General features: G+C 34.2%; 1 protein-coding gene across 1 annotated transcript in view; it reads left to right on the top strand.

Moving 5' to 3' along the window:
• The window catches only part of LOC129234513 (cGMP-inhibited 3',5'-cyclic phosphodiesterase 3A-like), a 103185-nt gene extending 86066 nt beyond the window's left edge, over window positions 1-17119 (top strand). The window contains exons 13-15 of the mRNA XM_054868518.1: window positions 6495-6669; window positions 14474-14536; window positions 16850-17119. Coding sequence (XP_054724493.1) covers window positions 6495-6669; window positions 14474-14536; window positions 16850-17001 — 390 coding nt within the window. The 3' untranslated portion in view covers window positions 17002-17119. The remainder of the gene's footprint in view (window positions 1-6494; window positions 6670-14473; window positions 14537-16849) is intronic.

Raw genomic sequence — 17119 nt, 5'->3', positions numbered from 1 at the left:
ACTACTTTTGACTGAAGGAAACAACCCCATTGTCATTTTAGTTGATGCTTATTGTTATGTAAAGCTACAAATTATTGTCCCGTTGTCAGAGCTAAGATATAATTGGAAGCAACTACGAACTGCGAAAAGTGGGGGCAAACCTAATCTTGCAACGTCGTAATAGTGTAATCAGGATCTGCGTAGCCTTCACAGCGCTGCAAGGTTAGGCTTTCCCGACTAAAGTTACAGCATCCAGAGACTGCAGTTTCGTTCTTATTTGGGGCTCATCATTGTGGAACAATAGCCATAACCTTGATGAAGGCAATTAACCTCATATAAACGCTGAATGCATCTTCATACTTTTAGCAGAAGTCATACAAATTTCTGTCTAAACCGTGGCTTTGATCCTTATTTTTTCAAGGTGAAGCCGAACCTACTTTACTGACACCTCCGCTGGTTTTCTAAAGTAATTTCAGCTACACTACTGAAAACATACTCAGCGTTTATAAGAGCTTGTTTCTTATTTCCTGCAGCTCCAATATAACTAGTCCAGACTGATGAGCCCAAACTAAGAGCGAATTAGATGCTGTAAATAAACTGATCGGTACTGCTTCTTATTGTTATCGGTTCACACGTTACATATTGTTTTTCATTTTTTGGCTTTTTTCTTTTTTATTTTTGTGCAAATTGATGTCAATACTGCATTGCTTGTTACTTATCTTGGAACATACTGTAGTTTTGTCATTTCATTTTCATTTTTGAAGCTTTTTCTACCAGTAAACCCCATCTTCAATTTTTGTAATTTGGAGAATCACAGTATTGGTTTACGCTCTGCCTGTAGTTGACCACAATGAGAATATACTAGAAAATGCTAGACAGCATTTTCTAGAATATGCATTAGAATAGATGTTAGAAAATGCATTCACCTATCCTATTCTTAAATAGTATAGGGTTCAGCAGTCAAAAAATGTTTGAGATAAAAAGTAATGTTCCAAAACAGATAGATCGACTTGAAATCGAGAACTTAGAATCTCGAAAGCAAGAATTTGTATGTGTGTGTGTGTGTGTTTTGGCTGAAGTATGTGATTTTGTCTGTAAGCGAAATTATAACAGGGGGACACGTGTCCGCGTGCCCTCCCCCCCCCCCCTGGTCACTGACTAGAATCATATAAAGGCTATTTTTACACATTCAATGTTGGTGAATGGGAAAGAAGCCTCTTCGCATTTTGCAAGAACTTCTGGTTTATTACTGTATTAGGGTTAATGTTTATTCTGCAGAATAAAAGTTAAACAAAGTAAACCACTTTTGAATATGAAATGTTTTGTGATTAAAAAGAAATATAAAACAAGTGTTTAAAAAGAGACTTGATTAATTAACCTCTTCATGCTGAAGAACTGAAAACATTCACGAAATTATCAAGAGAAATTCTTATGTACCTTTCTAATTCTACACTAAAACAGAGTTATTAACTTTATTTCATCGTTATTAAGTCACATATTACAACATTATAACAAAAACAGAGACAAATCTTAGACCAAAAAACTAATTTATTTGGAGCAATTCATTGTATTACATTTTTTGAGTTTTATCGGTTATGCAATCACATTTCTGATAGGATGCACTACAAATCGTTCTAAAAAAAGTCTATCTTGATTTTAATTGATCTATTTTTGTCGTCGAAACGTGTGTTTATTGTGGAAAAGGCAGCAAGAAATGGAAAACTAGACCAGAGAACGAGCTTTGAAGAGGCGAAGAAGCAGCAAATTCCGAGTCATTCGACCGGTAGTCAGCAGTAATCATCATCATGAATAAACATCACCAGGCACTACAAGTGAATAGTCGTCATTTTCGTCACTTGAAAGTCATCAACATCAGAGAATAGTCGTTGTAGTTGCCTTGTCGCTATCAGTCAGTAAAGTCATCAATTCAGTTCCGTAATAAGTCATTGTCAGTATTCACGGCCCATTGGACCTTTGGTGATTGATCAAGTATTCACACAGTCAATAGTTTGGTGATGGATCAAACATTCACATAGTCAGTAGTTTCTGCGATTGATCAAACATTCACATAGTCAATAGTTTGGTGATCAATCAAATATTCACATAGTCAATTGTTTGGTGATTAATCAAATATTCATAGTCAATAGTTTGGTGATCGATCAAATATTCACATAGAAAACAGTTTTGAAATCTATCAAACTTGAACATAGTCAATAATTTGGTAATCAAATATTCATATAGTCAATAGTTTGGTGATCGATCAAACATTTACATAACAGTCACAGTGTCACTATCTCCATAGTAAGCAAACATTTCATCTTTTTCAAATCAACTTTAATAATTACATAGGTTTTTCAAAATAATCACTTTTCAAGAAATTCATATTCAAAGGCGTCAACTAATTTAAAAATAAATATGTACAAAATTCTATTTACACTATATACAGTCACAATAAGTTAATATCCATCCATTTTAAGGTAATTTTTTGTTAACCGCAGGTTTTCTTGGCGGTTTTGGTGGCGGAGTTTGAGTAGCCACAGTATTTTTGTTGTAAATAGGTTTGCAAATTATAAATATAACGTGGAGTTTGTGTCCACTTATTTGCGTAGCCACATTTGTTTTGTTGATGACAGGCTTCGTGAGAAGCACGTTGAGGTGTTTCCTCAAGCAATCCAATGCATGAAGTAATAGTAAAGCCGAGACGCTGTATAAGAATCCCGACACATCGTGATAACCAAGGTAGTCGGTGAGTTTAGCTCCGAAATAGATATAAAGAGCAAGAGTAAGAAATAGACTAACCATCCTCGTCATCTTAGAGGTAGCTAGACTTTAATAGTTCTAAAATAAATCACAATTCAAACAGCAATTCAAAAGAAAGCAATCTTTTTAAGCTTTAATCTATACAGCTTTAAAACAAATGAAACGAATTTGTCAATAATGAGAAGACTTCAACTGTTGTGGCTAATAAAAATTAATTGTTACGTTTGAGGGTTTTCAATATTGTAACATTGCAAAAATGTTATTGTTGTAGCAATTGAATTTCAAAAGACAACAATGATTTATAATAATACTTCCACGTGTCTTGCAATTTTTCAAACTGTTTTTTTTTTTTAATTACGAGGTGTTACGCAAATTTGAGTTTAACTATTAATATTTTGTTTGTTGTTTACCTATCATTATAAACATTATAGAATAAACTAATGTTTATTTTCAGTAAGTTACAGCCCTATAGCCAGGGCTAAGGCAGAAATACATGAAATACACCGCCAACTCAGTCAATTCCAGCCGAGGTCTGCAGTTTCGTGCTTATTAGCACTCATCAGCCCGGCATAGGAATGACTGAGCTGGAGGTGGAAAACCTCTTAAGGATGAGAGAGAGAGGTTCTTTCCCTGGCTATAGGGTTGTAACTTACTAAATATACCTGCCTTGCCTTCAATCTTCGAGTTGAACCGAACCATTGCTTCGGTCACTCGTCTCGTCAGTGCTATTTCTTGTACTAGCTACCAGTTTGTTTGGCACTCTTGGCAAACAAACTGGCTAGTTTGTTTGGAATTTAAAGTGTTTCCTTGCTTACTCTAAGGTGCTATTATCATTAAATTAGTGTAAAAAGGAAGTCATGTGAGGTACACATTAGCTCGTTTTGTTTCTTATTCAGCCAGCACAATCTATACTTCTCGCACCACGATTATTACCAAACCCTGGTACAGCTCTTAACTTTATAGTACGACATAGGTAACTTTGTTTTTTAATTTTATTTGTTTCTTCAACACTGTATTAGAGATCAATGTGTTTACAAAAAAAAAAAAATAATTTTCACAAATCATCATTATTGGTTTGTCTTCTAAAAAATTTACGATCAATATGTATTTAAATTTTTAAAATGTGATTAAATTTAATCAATTGAATTGCTATGTAGAATTTGAATTTTGAGGAAAATAATTATTTTTCTTCCCCCAAAATTCTCCAGAAAGGAATTCAAAAATTGTGTTCAAAAGCATTATTGATGGTGTTTAAAGAATAAAATTATTTTTCACTTTTTAGAGCAATTTTGAAGTCGGTTCTATTTTTTTTTTTCAAATTTTTTTTATTTCATTCTTTTTAGTGTAAATGTAGGTATTTCAGAAATAGTAAGAAGTTATCATCACGAAACTTCGCCTTATTTTTTTCATAAAAATTCCATACTAAAAAAAAACTATAAACACGCATTAAACTTTAGGCGATTGGCACTAAAAACTTATCTTTGTTCCTCTCTGGAATTCATGTGTAGTTAAATTAATTATAACCATTTAAGTATTACGTTTTCCCTAACTAGTTTCCATTTCACAGCATACAAGTTGCTTGTTATGCAATCCTGTATTTTCTTATTTATCCCTGATCATCTGTTATTGGCGTAGATGATAACGATAAAAATACTACTGTGTAGTTGAGGCAAACCAAATGGTAGCATTGTGAAGGCTAAGCAGATCCTAATCACTGCATCACCTCGCTTCCAGGTTAGGTTTACCCCCACTATGGCGCAATAGCACTGAAGAAGGGAAGATTTCGATAATTCACATAGGCTTACTATAAATCAGCAGGATTACCAAAATCAAGTTATTTTTGCCGAAAATGAGACGTCAGCGCCAGATTCCCGATTATTGAAATATCCCCCTGAAGAAATTTGATGCTTGCTTCAGAGAAGCCTTCATTCAAAATTATCACTACAATTACTATTAATGTTACTGTCGTATGGCACCAAACTTTCATAACAATGGGTTTTATATTTAATCATTTAATAGGGAAATTGCATTAAATTTGTTGTTTTTTGCGCATAACTTTTTTTCTAAAGGACAAATATGGTCAAGCAAAGAAATGGGACCTAAGTTGAGCCATCCCCTATCCATTAAAAAAAGAATAATCAAAATCGGTTGACTAGGTGAGACGCTGTGAGTGGACAAACAACAAAAAAAAAACATACATATGGTATGAACTGATAACCGCCTCCTTTTTGAAGTCGGTTAAAAATAGTTTCAAACGCATAAGCATTCACATAAACAGGTGTTGTGTTATAAAAATAATATATTGTTTCAAGAATTATATATTGGACTTATGTAGCACTTTCAGACGTAAAGTGTTGTACAAACAGTCAAATCAACCTTCACTATAAGATCCGAACAAATTAAACCTCACGTAGGAAAATTTATTCTTTTCATTGTTATCAAAATTTTTTCCGAGAATATTTTCACCACAAGATTTTCGAAATGCATGATAGTTTATAATTTTTAATTGAATTTCTTTTGAATTCTTTCATTATTTCTTGAGATATAGCAGTCACAAATAACGTGGAAAACGTCCGATTGCGTTACCTCTCTTAAAGTATTTGCCATCAAATTTCAATCAACACTTCATCAGAGAGATAAAAGAGTGTTGAGGGTATCCCCCACCCTATTACTAAGTTGGGTAGTTTTCTGTACAAATATAAATGTCGAGAAATACAAGGAAGGATTCAAAAGTAACGTTACTAAAAGTAACCTTACTTTATACTAACGCGTGCGTACCCTGCATCGCGCTGCGCTTGACAGCGAAGGAGGAGGAGGGGGTTGGCTTTACAGTGCAACGCAGGTCTGTTGCCTCCCAGCATTCGGAGCGGTAGCATCGGCCTTAACAGTAGATCCTATACGGAGGTGCGTGACACGGCAGTATGGAAAGTTCGTTAGAGCAACTCAAAGCGATCAAGTTTTGTTTCCGGTCTCCTTCTGAAACATTCGCAATGCTTCAACAGGCGTTTGGAATTGAGTGTCTGTCCTATTCACAAATCAAAAAGGGGCACGAGGCCTTTTGAGGGTCAAAAAGAGGTGGTTGCCGAATCCCAGTCTGGACGCCCGTCGTCAGCCCGTACTGATGTGAATGTGCAACGAGTGCGTGAAATTTTGAGCCTGGTCCGGCGTTTGAGTCGCTACCAAGTAGCAGAAACCCTGGCCGTATCGGACGCAGCGGTTCAACTCAGTGTTACCGAGCAGTTGCACACGAAGGAAAGTCTGCGCGAAACTTTTGCCGGGAGTTCTGACTGAAGAAGGTCCTGACTTCTTGTTTCAATGATTAAAATCAGCGCTGAAAAGACAACGTTTCAACTCCATCGAGGATATCCAAACACATGTCAAGGCTGCCTTTGCAGAAATCCCGGAACAGGACTTCGGGGATGCCTTTGAGTCCTGAAAAAGCCGCCTACAGAAGTGCATTGATGTTGGAGGTGCCTATTTTGAAAACTTTTAGACAATTGAACGGATCAGCTTAAAATATACGTCTTTTTTAGCGAAGGCTCATTACTTTTGAATCCCACCCAGTATCACAACATAATCATTTACATTTGGATAGGAATTTCACGGTTTTACACTTTCATTTTTGAAGACAAAAAATTTTAATAGGAATGAAAAGTCTACACTAAATTGTAAAATATCATCCACAAAGACAGCATTCGTTCAAAATATGCAGTATCATCGTAGGTTGTAACTGACATTAAATTTTTCTCCTGCAGGGTGATGAAGAGCGTTCCTTGGGTCTCCCAATATCTCCTTTCATGGACCGGAGTCGTCCTCAACTAGCCAAATTGCAGGAATCTTTCATAAATCACCTGGTAGCGCCACTTTGCAGGACCTACGCTGAAGCAGCACTTCTGCCAGGAGTTTGGGTCAGACTGGCCGATGATCCCAGTGAGTAATAAATGTACCAACAGCACACAAGGCTCATAATTAAAGTTACTCTATTTGCCCCTATATTGAAGGGTTTGTTTTAACAGACGTAAATCAGTGAAGACACAATAAAAAGAGTTTGGCAAAACAAAAATACATTTGTAATTAGAAAATACTAATTCAAATTTTGATCATCATGTTTTTCATGGGGTGTGTGAAGAAAACACAAAAACCCAAGGACTAAGGATGGTGATTCTATCACTGAATTTGTTCATTGTTCCCTCACTTGATTTAATCACTTGTTTAAAATGTATTTCAGTGCGAAATAGTTCCCTACCAAATTCAGCAACTGGGAGATCAGAATTGCAATTGATAAAGAATCCATGAAGTCCTCACTGGGCGGGTAAATATCTAAAGAAGGTAAATTCCATGCGTGACTCACACTACAAATTGAGAATTTTAAGATACAAATCTTTGTTTATCTCAAACTTATTGAAGTAGTATTTCCTATTTTTTTTCTCAGGATTACTAATTAGCATTAAAACAAACTATTCAACCTATTATTACTCACTAAAAGCTTTACATGACATTTGGAAGTGTTAAAATACAAATGTGACTCACACTACATGAAAAAGAAAGTGATATTTTAGTGATGTTTGTATCTTTGGATATCTTCCTCTTTGGCAAAATTCAAAATAACACTTGTTCTATTTATGTATCCAGAAGGTTCAAAATTAAGGAAAATATATATGCAATATTTATTGAAACATACTATTTTAAAATATTAGGGGGCTTTTCCATATGTGACTCTCACTACGTATAGATTGTAACTCCCACTACATATACCAATTTCGAAACACAAAACAAATCCTACACATTTATTTTTCAACATTGACATATTTTAGACAACATAAATCTCAAAAAACATGTTTTAAAGCAGAATTACAAGATATAAATTAACCCACGACATAATTATTAAAGCAAAAAAATTGAAATATGTAATGCATGCGCTGATTAAATGGCTTTGGAAGTTCCTTTGTAGCACTATCAGAAAAAGTTATATGTATATCAGATATGTGATCAACTTTAGGCCAAAAGGAACGTTTGGTGTCCTCATCCAACAATAAAAATTTTACGGTCACGACACCTAAGCTTGGCTTGTCAATAATTTGAGCAACAAAATATTTTACTAGTCTTTAGCTAGAAAAAGGAACAATAATCCAGTCTCCAACATTAAAATTTGAAGATTCTTCATATATGTTTTCAACGTCGTCTGGTTCTTCAATGCACCCATTTGCGAAATTGAATATATTTTTATTCATCTCCCTTGATATTAACGAAATTTTTAGCTTATACGGGGATGCTTTCTCAAAACAATGCAGCCTCCTTGTTTCAGGGATCGGCTTGAATTCAATCCCATTTGGTGCTCACAGCATATTCAGACATTTTGGATGTTATCAACACCTGTGGAACATATATGGAATAAATATTCGAAAAAATCTCTGCTGCCATTTACGTGAACTCTTTAGCAGAATGGGGGTAAATTTCTCTAGATAAGGTGACCTTCCTCACTCGCCGCTTCAGAGTACCACCTAAGCCATCGACTGCACATTGCCATGGCTAATGGCAGAAAACTTTCCTTCTATTGGGGTATCCAAATAAAGTTTATTCGTTGACGTTCTGTCTCAGCTTTGCGAAAATCTAAATATTTTCCGGATTCCTTTAGACTTTTTCTTTGCTCTGCTTTACTCTGAGATGGAGTTTCAGCCATAGTATCTATAGCAAATACGCTTAAATTATTAGTTCGTTTGAATTTTATAATTTTGATAACGGATTTCGTCATCAAAGTGTAAAAACTCGCAAAACAAAACTAAAACTGTGACTCACACTAAACACACATTTATATTTATATTTCTAACAGTATTTAAAATTATATCAAATGAATTGTAAAAAAGTATTGAGATTAAGTTACAGAAAGAAAATAAAAAATATTAGAGCTGAAACTATAAGCATTATGTAATAAAAATAAAATTTCTATGTTTTATGTGACTCACACTACATGCATTAGGCTTATTCAAAAATGCAAAATTTGACTATCTTTAAGCTATTATTGGAAAAAACTGGTATGGATCCTTAAAGTACTGCAAAAACACTTTTAAAAAATACTAATATGATACACATCAACTTATCATGTATGTGAAAATGATCAATTTTGCGTGCAGCAACACGTGTTTACAAATGTCTTTTTGATGCTAGTTTGTTGCCACATGCAAAACATGAAAAAGCAATTTTTGCATTGATAATATGAAATTCAATCTATTTAGTATGAAAAAATGAAGAAACATTTAAAAAAAAGCTTTGTTTTAAATTTGACCATATGGGTGTACTTTGGCATGGAAATAGCCATAAGTAATTTTTATTGCTTACTATCTGCGTTGCTTGGCGTTCCATAGTGTATCGAAAATGAAAGTTGTCTTAATTGACGCATGTTCATCAATTAGACTAAAATACAAGAAGAGAAAAAATGTTCAATTTCCCGTTTATGAGCAATAAAGAGCAATTTTATGACTTAAAATTTAAATTTAGGCCTCTTTGGATTTTTTCCCCCAAAAATTCAGTCATTGTTAATAATAGGCACAAACATTCCGTTTCATGAATTTTCTGGTGGAGGTTTTCGCCCTCCGTCTAGGAGTCAAATCCCCCATGTTAATTCCTAAACATTAAAGGACATCTGTGGAACACACACACACACACACACACACACATATATATATATATATATATATATATATATATATATATATATATATATATATATATATATATATATATATATATATATATATATATATATTACATTAATAGTAGCTTTAAAATGTAAACAAATGATCACGCAACTCTATTATTTATAGCCAAAGTCGCCAAGCCACCAAGTTACTGCAATCCAGCCGATTAGTGAGCGAAGCCAACTCCGACTGATTAGCAGTCCGATCTTTTAAACGAAAACTTTTAAAACTTCATATATTGCCTAATTTGTTCTTTCCACCAAAGATAAAGATCTTCCACTGCACTGATCTTTTGTTTACAGAACTACCCTGTTGTAATTTATCTGGACGAAAATAAAATTCGTTTCGTCTTTAAATTCCATCATCTTTTCCTTTAATAATGTACTGACTAAAGGAAAAATTATCATATAAGCTTTGTGCTACAATATGATTAAGATGAAAAAACAACGTAAATAAAGCACAAAAATTCGAGAAAATGCAGCATATAGCTATTTCAAGGCTACAGTGGAGCCTCTTCATCAGTGCAAAAAGCTCACCAACACAACCAGAAGTTGCGAGAGAACTGACAAAAAAAAAACAAAAAAAAAAAAAAAAAACAGGTGGACACCGGTATTTATACCAAAGAGAGCCAACCAATAAGAATACAGGAACATGACAACAAACAACCAATCAGCGAACAGCATGTATGCTCCGGGCTCAAAGCAAGGCAAGAGACAACCAATCAGAAGCCAGGAGACAAAAAGAGTGCGAGACACCAAAGAAACAGGAAAGGCAATTATAGAAATTGCTTCCAAATATCATGAAAAAATGGAGTGCAGGAAAAATCATTGACAAGAGAATGAGAATTTTTCCAAATATGGTAAGCTTCCCAGAAATCGAGGTCATAAACCGAAGAACATTTACAAATAATCTTTGCAGATGAAAAATCAAAACAGTGACCAGAAGTCCAGTAATGCTGAGCGATGGAAGAACGAGCAAGTTCTTTATGCTTAACATAGTTTTCGTGCTCTTTCAGACGGTGCTTGAGAGCACGTTTAGTCTGTCCAACGTAGCCAAGTCCACACTTGCAGGAGATGCTATAAATGCCCCAGTTGCTATGGCAATCAATGGGGTCCTTTAAGTTTGTAAAATTTATCTTGTTAACTGGAGAAAAAGCTGTATCGAAACCAAATTTCTTCAAAATCTTTGCAACTTGATGACTAACTTTTGGATAATAAGGCAAAACTATAGTATACGAAGCACTAGAAGCAGAAAACTTTTCAGAATGAGGGGGCTTAATTAACTTATTATAAATTGAATCAATGATGCTAGGAGAATAACCACGATCGAAAGCCACTGCTTTAAGATAAGAAAGCTCAGCATTTAAAGAATTGGAGGAAGAACAGATGTTCAAAGCACGGAACACAAAAGCCTTGAATGAGGCCAACTTTTGGTTTGGAGGATGAGAAGAACATTTGTGAGGAGGTAGTGTAACAGCAAAAGGCTTACGAAACACCGAAGTCATAAATTCATCATTACTTTTAGTAATAAAGATGTCCAAAAATGAAAGAGAACTATCAGTTTCCATTTCAATAGTGAATTGGATGCAAGGATCGATAGAATTTAAAGTAGAAAGTAAAAATTCATTAGCAACATGGTTTTGGTTAAGCAAAACAAAGCAATCGTCAACGTACCGAACATAGAACGGAAACGTTATGGTTTCAAAAAGTTTAGTCTCAAAATAGTGCATATAAATGTCACTTAAAATAGGACTCAAAGGATTACCCATTGCTAAACCTTCAGACATTCGAAAGTAAGTACCATTGAACACAAAAGTATTCTATTCAAGACAAACACGAGTAAGTGAAACGAGTTCCTCAATCTCAAAACTAGAAAAATGATGCTCTTGGAGTCTCAATTTAAAACAATCCAATGCCCCAATAACCGGTACATTAGTGAAAAGTGATTTCACGTCAAAAGAAGCCATCGTTAAACCATGAGGCTTAAAATAACGTAACTTCTGAACAAAATGAACAGAATTTCTGACAGTAAAAGAGTTGCTAACCAAAAGAGAAGAGAAGATGGAAACTAAATACTTAGCAAGTTTATATGAAGCAGTACCAATGTTTGAAACAATAGGCCTAAGCGGAATGTCGGGTTTATGGACCTTTGGTAGAGCATAAAATCTGGCACAATGTGCAACAGAAGGAGTTAAAGACCTTTTTGAAGACTCACTGATGATAGGAGAAGATTTCACAACATTTTTAATAAGATTAAACTCTCTAATACTAGGGTCTTTGTGAAGTGTCACATAAGGTCCAACCGCAATGAGCTCATTACATTTATCTAAATATGAACTTTTGTCAAGAATAACAATTTGGCCACCTTTATCAGCCTTAGTAACAACAAGATCAGGATCAGAACACAAAACTTTGATGGAAGAATTAGCATGCTTGCTAAAAGTATTTGAAGTCCATTTGGAATTGAAATCCACAGTATTGGCAATGATATGCCTAATAGAGTCCTTTTGAGAAGCAGTGAGAGCACTAAATCTAAAGGCTTTCTCAATTGGAGCAACCAACTTAGGAAAAGAAGGTTTTGAACCAGAAGCAAAATTGTTATTAAGTTTGAGAGCATTAAGCTGATCTGAAGTCAAGTGTTTGGAAGAAAGATTAAGAACAGCATTCTGATTCACCTGAGGGAAAACATCAGAAGCATTATCAGCATAATTTGCGAAAAGAGATTCCAACTTCTTACGATGAATAGACCTATGCTTAGAAGTAGACTGAAGAACCCTGTTCCAACTTTTACTGTCAATCAAATCAAAATTAGAGATGGAATTAGAAAGCTTGAGATGTAAATTAAACAACTCATTTTCAATAATAGAAATTTTCCTACGAGTTTCCTGAATAAGAGCTCTTAACAGAGCTAACTTGGAGAGGAAAAGCACTTTGCTAATTTTAGGAGATGAAGAAAGATTACATTTCAAAGAAATAAACTTGGGAATAATTCTCTTTCGTTTACAACAACAAAGAAAGGACAAATGATCCAAAAACCTATACTTCTTCAGTCTAAGACTACAAAACCTATTCACATCAGACATAATAAATGCAAAAAAATATAATCAAAGGCCCGTTTAAGCCGAAGTTAAATGAAAAATTATCATATAAGCTTTGTGCTACAATATGATTAAGGTGAAAAACCAACGTAAATAAAGCACAAAAATTCGAGAAAATGCAGCATATAGCTATTTCAAGGCTACAATGGAGCCTCTTCATCAGTGCAAAAAGCTCACCAACACAACCAGAAGTTGCGAGAGAACTGACAAAAAAAAAAAAAAAAATTCTCTCGTTCTTTCATCGCTCAGCATTGCTGGACTTCTGGTCACTGTTTTGATTTTTCATCTGCAAAGATTATTTGCAAATGTTCTTCGGTTTATGACCTCGATTTCTGGGAAGCTTACCATATTTGGAAAAATTCTCATTCTCTTGTCAATGATTTTTCCAGCACTCCATTTTTTCATGATATTTGGAAGCAATTTCTATAATTGCCTTTCCTGTTTCTTTGGTGTCTCGCACTCTTTTTGTCTCCTGGCTTCTGATTGGTTGTCTCTTGCCTTGCTTTGAGTCCGGAGCGTACATGCTGTTTGCTGATTGGTTGTTTGTTGTCATGTTCCTGTATTCTTATTGGTTGGCTCTCTTTGGTATAAATACCGGTATCCACCTGGTTTTTTTTTTTTTTTTTTTTTTTGTCAGTTCTCTCGCAACTTCTGGTTGTGTTGGTGAGCTTTTTGCACTGATGAAGAGGCTCCACTGTAGCCTTGAAATAGCTATATGCTGCATTTTCTCGAATTTTTGTGCTTTATTTACGTTGCTTTTTCACCTTAATCATAATGTACTGACTAGTTAGATAATCCTTAAAGTATTTTTGACATTGGTGCCAAAACTTAGATGGATTTCAGCCGAGAAACAAATGTTGCTAGGTACGGTACTTTCTGATCATTTGGTTAGGAAAACCAAAACACCGATCCGGGCACATGGTTCAACTACGACGACAGAACACACGTTTTGCGTGAACCTTCCAGTGCTTTACTCCAAAACATATTACGAAATCTAAAATCGCTGCTTTCAAGAAATGTGTTTGTGTGTGTGTGTGTGTGTGTGAAAGCTTCACTCTCTCTGTGTTTTATCTATTCTCATTTGACATATTGGACTCAGTAGGAAATTTCATTAAAAAAGCAGAGCTGGATTTCTTATTGTCCTTTGGCAACGGGTTAAATATTTACTTCAGTTCTCGCTCACCAATAGGTCTAAATAAATATTAAACATTTGGGAGATATAATCATCCAATGTTTAAATTAATTAATTAATTTAAAAAAACGCTTTGGATTCGATCCATAGCGTTTCGAAACTATGCTTGCCACAACTTAATTACACACAAACAATTTGATCGAAATCGGTCCAGCCGTTTAAAATCCTTATGGTACAAACGTCATCACAGAAGATTTTTATATATTAAGATATATCTGTGTGTGTCTACATGTGTGTGTGTGTGTGCATATCTATATCTAATTGATATGCCTAACTTTATTCATAATTTATGTAAATTTCTTAGAGACAGCTAATTTAATCGGTATTTGATAATAAATGCAAGCAACATTAATGTTAAAAAACAGTTGAAGGGCAAAAGTTTCATTCTAAGCTGGTTTTTGTGTGAAATATTTAAAAACAAAAGAGTAACGTAAAAGTACACAAGCAATAAGAATTGCGGGCACGTGTTTCGGATTAAAAGAGCGCCCCATTCTCAATATAAAAGATATATATATATATATATATATATATATATATATATATATATATATATATATATATATATATATATATATATATATATATATATATATATAAGGTCTATGGGCTCATTTCTTCCGCACTGATAAAAGGATTCTTTTTAGCCCTGAAATTCTTATTTTTATTTGTGCATCTTTACGTTGCTTATGTTTTTAAGGCTATAATTTTAATGTAAAAAGGATATTCATTGAATTAATAATCCTCAAACAGGTGCGGAAGAGCTATCAGAGGATGATTTGGATTTGCCTCGTCGAGTGGAAGAAATTAGAACAGGTAAGAATAAAAAAATGAATGAAAAATATTATAATGTTTAAATTATTTCTTCACAACGTTATGTACATGTTTCAAACTCATGATTTACATGTTAGCTGCCACGTACGTTTATGAGAAAATCCCGGCACTTATTATTTTTTTAAAAACTGTTTTAACAATACTAGTTTAAGTTTTATGAGTGAGTCATGAAAAATATTTAAGTAAATTAATGAAATGATCATGAAGTGACTGACTACGCATTTTTTTAAAATTATTTTTCTTAGTATCGCATTTTATAATGTAACTAACTGGTGAAACCCGCTGTTCGAACGGAAAGTTTAGCGTTAGTCACCGGTGACAGACGAAACCTGAGTGGGAAATTTAGTGTCAGTCCGTGGTGACAGACATGGCAACGTGTCGGTAATTTATTTGTGGTCTTGATATTTCTTTCTTCTGTCAAAATGCCACTGATTTTGACTTACCTATTCACAAGTGTACCTGAATGTGATACCTGAAACAAACAAGCTCTATTCGGCATCTGAAAACAGTAGAACACTCGACTAACCGAAGTGATTGGGACCGGACCTTGTTTGGTAAATCGGAAATTCCGGATAAAAGACACTGAAAAATGACTGTCCTATACAGCAAAAACCTAACTCTGACTTTAAACATGTTTATTTGTACAAAATGGACATGTTTAAAGCCAGAGATTATACATGATGTTTTTAATTAAACAAATTTATTCATCGAATTCACACAAGTCAGAAATTGCATTGAAACCACGTAAAAACGCAATGAAATTTGATAACACGTAATATAGGCAAGGGCTGATGCAGAATACATTTTTTTTTTGTGTGTGTGTTGAGTCATGCTGAAGAACGCCCCCTTCCTCCGAAATATTTCTGAAACTGCACGGGTGTCAATAAAAAGCACGAAATCGGCTAGGAATAGCGCACCTAATAGAACATAAACGGTACTAATGAATTTCCTAACCAATGAAAAGAAATAGCATTTCAAATACTTACTTTTAAAAATATTTATTGAACTGAAAATGTTACTGAAATCGTTCACATTTTATTTATTAACTGTTTGAGCACAATGTGGACGGATAATATTGACGGCTGACTCGAAGGGGTCATAACTCCCATGACCCTCTCCTTGTATCCGCCCCTAGGCACCTTATTTATTTCTGTAAGATATTTCTATGTTCCACTATTTTTTCATCACTCAAACTAGTGGAGAATACACTCTCCAGAATACAACGATCATTTTTCATCAGTAGCGGATAGCAAACCAAGAAAAAAGTGCAGCATCTATACTATCTAGAAATTTGGCCTTAGACATTTCCTAAAAATATTTCAGATTAGTGATAAAATTATTTTTTTATAAAAGGATGAAAATCCGACATCCCCCCATTTGTGTTAAAACTATCTTCATCCTTCAAGTATTTCAAGGATGCATAGCTCGACAAAGCCCAGGTACACCAGATAGCGAATCCCTGATAGTCACTTATTTGTTTACAAAGAAAATGTTGCTTTCCTATGCTTAAAAGAGACTTATTTAATCATTTAACTCTAAAGTTTCGACTGAATGAACAATGAATAATATGATAAAATATCATTTAGAATAGTAGTTGTATTAATGCAGCTACAACGCACTGAACTGCTATCTAAATAACATTGTGGTGACATTTTAAGCTGATAATCTTTTTTTGTACTGTAAGCATAGGAAAGTATCAGTCTTAGAAAGCTAGACACAGTGACTGTTTTTAAATAAAAGCGAATCAATGCGTCTTTTACTTTTCAAATGTCAGTTACATACATTATAAGTACACACAGCCCACGCTTAATTTTATGACAGCTCAGGGGAGCTCAACCCTTCTTTTCACATTTTTAAAAGTTTTTACAAATTAGATGAAGTTTAGAGTATTCCCAAACGAAAACAAGTTCTGACGACCATAAGGATCCTGCACTTCTTTTGCTAGAAGTTAAGCCCTGAAGAAAGTGAACGAACAATGGGTAAATATTTATTTTAAAACCCAGGATCGTTTCCAAATGCAGAGCAGAAAATCAAAAACTAAGTTTCTCAGCTTAGTTGGGACTCTTAGCACTCTTAATAGTTAGACTAACAGTTTTATTCTATTTTCATGTATAAAATTATAACTTTAAAAAATCAAAAAAAAAAAAAAAAAACAGAAAAGAAAAGAAAGAAAAAAAGTGTCGATTGGAGAACTCAAAAGAGATCAAAATGACCCTCACCAAATTTTCGCTAACTTCCATCGCTTCACGACCTGTTCACGAAACGTCGTATTTTATATCGCTCTTTCTTTTTCAGAAGGTAAAGAAAGAAAAGGTCAGAGACGGCGGAAAGCTGTTTTATGTCAGCAAACCAAAAACTTGCAAGATAATTACGACTACTGGATAGCTGTACTAAGAAGAGAAGAAGAGCAACAAGAAAAGGTAAAAAAATATCCCCAATTCTTTTAACCATAAAGAAAATAAGAGCTTTATTGAAACGAAGCATTGTTGAAACGAAAAAGAATGAAATGAAATTTGATTGATCGAAGAGAAAATGAAATTTTCGATTCCCGAGTGAATCTATTAG

Source organism: Uloborus diversus, chromosome 1, assembly GCF_026930045.1.
Source record: "Uloborus diversus isolate 005 chromosome 1, Udiv.v.3.1, whole genome shotgun sequence".
NCBI classification, from domain to species: domain Eukaryota; kingdom Metazoa; phylum Arthropoda; class Arachnida; order Araneae; family Uloboridae; genus Uloborus; species Uloborus diversus.
This window is presented reverse-complemented; position numbering and strand designations above follow the sequence as displayed.